The 5,238-nt window shown below is 28.2% G+C and overlaps 1 protein-coding gene and 1 long non-coding RNA gene across 3 annotated transcripts in view; one reads left to right on the top strand and one right to left on the bottom strand.

Moving 5' to 3' along the window:
* Window positions 1-1,088, bottom strand: LOC116186062. Its single transcript, XR_004150988.1, has 3 exons — window positions 940-1,088; window positions 572-863; window positions 1-84 (listed from the first exon to the last, which is right to left on the bottom strand). It is a non-coding gene; the product is annotated as an uncharacterized LOC116186062 (long non-coding RNA).
* The window catches only part of LOC102675177 (C-terminal-binding protein), a 20,335-nt gene that overhangs the window by 14,564 nt on the left and 533 nt on the right, over window positions 1-5,238 (top strand). Inside the window, exons 2-7 of one of the 2 annotated variants that reach the window (XM_006619290.2) lie at window positions 2,518-2,958; window positions 3,078-3,365; window positions 3,656-3,844; window positions 3,931-4,020; window positions 4,176-4,317; window positions 5,044-5,221. In XM_006619290.2, coding sequence (XP_006619353.1) covers window positions 2,761-2,958; window positions 3,078-3,365; window positions 3,656-3,844; window positions 3,931-4,020; window positions 4,176-4,317; window positions 5,044-5,221 — 1,085 coding nt within the window. In that variant the 5' untranslated portion in view covers window positions 2,518-2,760. Of the gene's footprint in view, window positions 1-2,517; window positions 2,959-3,077; window positions 3,366-3,655; window positions 3,845-3,930; window positions 4,021-4,175; window positions 4,333-5,043; window positions 5,222-5,238 lie in introns of both variants that reach the window. The other variant, XM_006619289.2, reaches the window with a different exon arrangement.

Here is a 5,238-nt window from a genome sequence, read left to right as displayed (position 1 = left end):
CGGCAGCTTCGTCGCCCCACCCTTGCTCTGCTTTCCCTCTCCTCTCCTTCTCGTCTTCTTCACCGCCACCCTCCATCGTTGTATCTGTAACTCGAAAAACTCTGTTGCACACTGAGATTAAGCTAAAGGGTTGAATTCGACCGCTTAGTCGAAACGTTCGTTCTAAAAGCTCGATAAATTTTTAACTCTTTCAACATCTTTTGATAACTTCTAGAAAGCTTTTACTAGTTTAAAAAAATATTGACGAGTTAACTTTATAGTTTGTAAACATTAATTATATATACAATTTAACTTTATGCATTTAAAAAAATATTGATGAAATTTCAAACAAAATATAGTTTTATAAGTTGATAAACAATTTAGAAAAAGTATGAATAATAAAATTTATTATGTAAATATTTGTTTATTTTTTCAAAATTTATTTATTAATTTAAACTTAATTTGTTTTATTTATTCAAAAATATAGATATAAAATATAAATTATTATAAATATAAATAATTGATATAATAACTATATAATAACTATAATACACTAAACATATTTCCTATTATATTTATATTATTTACATACATGGAACATTATAATAAATGTAGAGTTCTTTCTAAATGTACTTCTTATACATTGCTCTCTCTCTGCTATTCTCGTACGTGTATTACGTATGATATACGTTGCCAGCTGTCGAACAAGGGCTTAATCTCACTTCCTTGCCTCTCCTCCTTTTGATGATATGAGCTTGCATTTTCGCTGAGTTGGCACAACATGTGCCCAAGTCAAAGTGCTTGGGTTTGCACTCTACGTTAGTATCGCATCCTCGCTTTCGCTGAGGCTAGCAGCGATCTCATTTTGTAGCCTTCTCTGCGGACTGTTTCCGATTGCTTGTATATATTGACCAATAGATCAACATTCTTAATATATCATTTATCTTATATTAACCTTACCACATGGAATGTTCCTTCGGTCCTATTAAATACAGGCTATATATTCTGTGACGAAATCTCTACGAGTACTTGTAACGAATGAAATTTCTACGTCATATTGTGAATGCTAATAACAAAAATTAAATGAGAAAAATTATTGATATAATAAACAGAAGAATTAAAAATTGTTATTTGAAATGATTTTGAATACAATAATAATTAATTTTAAAGTATATAATATTAGATATAATCAAACTGTAATTTTTTTTATATAAAATTATAGAGTTTTTTTATATCTGAAGAAACTACTTGAATTGTAATTCATCAATGAATATGTTATTATATAAAAATAATAATATTTTAAATTATCTCTGTTGTCAAAAATATCATATCATCGAAATATTTTTCAAAAAAGTTTGATTTATTTTTGATGATTGGTTAAGTATTGTGTAGTGACGGCGTCTGAGGAGGGCGCCACGTGTCGGTTTCTCTACTTTCTTATGGAACTTCGCTGGTTCAGCATTTTTCCGTTCCGCCATATAAAAGCACCGGGTACTAAATCGACTCTGATCGAACATATTTTCTGTTTTCGTACAGTTGTTTGCATATTGGTAATTTTCATATATATTGAATTTTTGAAAATTGGAATTTATGAGTTATTATAAGCAGTTAATCGGTCATTAAATGTGCAAATGCACCATGATTGGTTTACAATTGCTGCCGAAAATGGGCTGAAAACGTCGACCCACTAACCAAAGCCAGGCGTTCTATTAACAGTTCCAAAAACATTTGCCCCAGCTAGTAATTTCGTTTTCGATACATGGTGTGTTCTGTGCGATCTTTTTACTGTTTCTTCATATTGAAGTATAGAAAGTTTATATGTATTTTTTCTTTAACATAACACCGGTATTATATTCTTAAGATATTTTACATTTTCCAAATACTTCTATCACTCTGCTGAATATACGCACTGCGCAGGTTAAGCCGGCGCGTTTCAAGGTAACCTAAAACATTCAGTTTTATACATGCTGTTAAGTGTTTCACTTTCCGTAAAGGAATGAATTTTTTTATTTAACTGAGTATTAATATTTTGTTGAGTTCATTTTTATGGAATATTGAATTCGCGAGTGAAATGTTTATGATCTTGCATGCCACATGGAATTCTTTTTTACGAAAAAATTTATGAAGGCGTCGAAATGTATGTTTATTGACCGAAGCTCGTATTTTATACATATTGCATTTTTTTTTCAATACTTTAATATAATAAAAAAACTAGTGTAATATTTTATAAATTTTATTATAAATTTTTTTTCGTTTATTTTTAAAAAAAAATATATATAATTTTATATTATATGATTATATATAATTTCATTTTATTTAAATTAATTATAAAAATATATATAGTTGACTAATATAATGAAACAATTTTTAATTTTATTAATATATTATAAGAAATATAAAATATATATAACAAATTTATATAAGAAATATTTGGATTTGCATTGCATAACAATAGATTATAATTATGTTATACAAACATAATATAACTTATATAATTCATATTTTAAAGAATTATAATTATTATTTATAATTTTTTAGGAGACGGTATTCAACAAGTCGTGATGCATTGGAGGTTCGGCGGTCCTTATCCAAAAACCGACCAGAAATCAGTGTTACAAAAGCAATTTGTGTGACAAAGCATAAAAGTGCAAAATTATATTTTAAGACATATTCAGAAGCTTTCTTATCAGTGGACTATATATCCTTGGAAGAAAGTAGACATTCTTAGTGACACTGAAAGTACAAGTGAAAAATATAAAAATTGGGGGGGCTGTTTGACCGATGGACAAACGGAAGATGATGCCCAAACGCCCTCGAATGGATAACCTGAGGGGTCCTATTGCAAATGGACCCATTCAGACACGACCACTAGTAGCTTTGTTAGATGGTCGAGATTGCTCTATAGAAATGCCTATTCTTAAAGATGTTGCAACAGTAGCCTTCTGTGATGCACAATCTACATCAGAAATTCATGAAAAGGTGAATCATTTAAAATGGGAAATATATATTATTAAAATATATTTGAATTGAAAATAAATAATAAATATATTTTGTTGCTTGTAATTATTTTTCAAGATATAATTGTAATTTTTCTATAGGTATTAAATGAAGCAGTAGGTGCATTAATGTGGCACACTATAATTTTGACAAAGGAAGATCTCGAAAAATTTAAAACATTACGGATTATTGTGAGAATTGGATCTGGAGTAGATAATATAGATGTCAAAGCAGCAGGTGAACTCGGCATCGCTGTGTGCAATGTGCCTGGATATGGTGTTGAAGAAGTAGCTGATACTACTCTTTGTCTCATTCTAAATTTATATCGACGTACATATTGGTTGGCAAACATGGTGCGTGAAGGGAAAAAATTCACAGGTCCAGAACAGGTAAAAATTTTAAAATATATATAATACTATGCAAAGTTTATGATTTTATTCTTAGAAGGAATGTGAATTTGATAAATTATATCTATAACTAATACAATTATACAAATAGTTATATATATTGATTGAATATTATGCATATTTGTTTTATATCTACAATATCATGTAGCATTGCATATTGATGGTTAAAGAAAAAAATTTTTGGTTTTGTGTTATTCTAAGATCAAACTATTGAATTCTATTTTCTCTTGTTTTATGAAATCATTAGAAATCTAATATTTAATCTTTTTCAGGTTAGAGAAGCTGCAACAGGATGTGCAAGGATACGGGGTGACACACTTGGAATAGTTGGATTAGGTAGGATTGGTTCTGCAGTTGCTCTGCGTGCCAAAGCCTTTGGTTTCACCGTGATCTTCTATGATCCTTATTTACCAGATGGAATTGAGAAATCTCTTGGTCTTAACAGGGTTTACACATTACAGGTTTGATATTAGTCTTTTTTCTTAATTGTATAATATTTGAATTTTAATTACTATTTATATTATTTTATAATTATGTTTTATTATAGGATTTGCTATTCCAGTCAGATTGTGTATCTTTGCATTGTACCTTGAACGAGCACAATCATCACTTAATTAATGAATTCACTATCAAACAGGTATTACAATTTTAATTTAAAATTTTTTTTGGAAATACTTTTTTTCTTACAATTTCATTCTCTTATAAAAATTAAATGAATACAGATAATTTATTATTTTCTTTTAAAAAATGACAATTAGTGTAAATTGTTTACATCTTAATTCTTTGTTATAGATGAGACCTGGCGCCTTTTTAGTTAATACAGCAAGAGGTGGTCTGGTTGATGATGATGCCTTAGCCGCAGCATTAAAACAAGGCAGAATTCGTGCAGCAGCACTAGATGTACATGAAAATGAGCCATACAATGTTTTTCAGGGTCAGTGCTCACAGTGTGAGTTTTATCTATCCATATCTAACCTTCTCTCACGTGATTAATATTTTCCCTTCATCATCTAATTTTCTTTCGCTATTGGATAACATAAGCTTATGCGACAGAGGTAACGTTTGACAATAAAAATAACTTTCTAATCTATGTAACAATACCGATTATTTTCATTTATAGTATCACAAAATATATATTTTTTATTATAAATAGAAATTATTTTGAAATAATAAAAATTATATTACAAAATAATTAAATTAAATCTTAATTTAATTATATAAAATATATAAAAAAGATAATTTTTATATTAAAAATAAATACATAAAGAAAGGTGGTAATTAAGAAGCATTAAATAAATTATTATTGATTTAATTATTATAATGCCGAATATTATTATGCATTTTAAATTAAAAGTTAAGAAATATTGTTTTTTGAAATATACTATATAATACTCAGAATTTGATGACGATTTTTTAATGATTCATTGACGTAGTACATTCAATTCTAATGAGTTCATTAATGAATCATATGTATTGTTGTACAAGTTATTATAAGTATTATATTTATATATAAAATATAAATATAGGTAGTATAAAAATATATTTGCTTTTATTAATATTGGATTATCAAAATAATTTGTAAAATTAAACAATTAAAAAATTGATTAATTTTACGAATATTAAAGAAATAGTAATATAGTATATTTATTGTATGTTATAGGTCCATTAAAAGACGCACCCAATCTATTGTGTACACCACACGCAGCATTTTACAGCGACGCAAGCTGCACGGAACTTCGTGAGATGGCAGCCAGTGAAATACGAAGAGCTATCGTTGGTCGCATACCTGACTGCTTACGAAACTGTGTGAACAAGGAATACTTCCTTTCTTCGACCGGGTAAGCTTCGTCCGTAT

This window comes from Apis dorsata, unplaced genomic scaffold, assembly GCF_000469605.1.
Source record: "Apis dorsata unplaced genomic scaffold, Apis dorsata 1.3 scaffold_400, whole genome shotgun sequence".
Classification (NCBI taxonomy): Eukaryota; Metazoa; Arthropoda; class Insecta; order Hymenoptera; family Apidae; genus Apis; species Apis dorsata.
The sequence above is the reverse complement of the archived record's forward strand: the minus strand, read 5'-3'. Positions and strand labels throughout refer to the sequence as shown.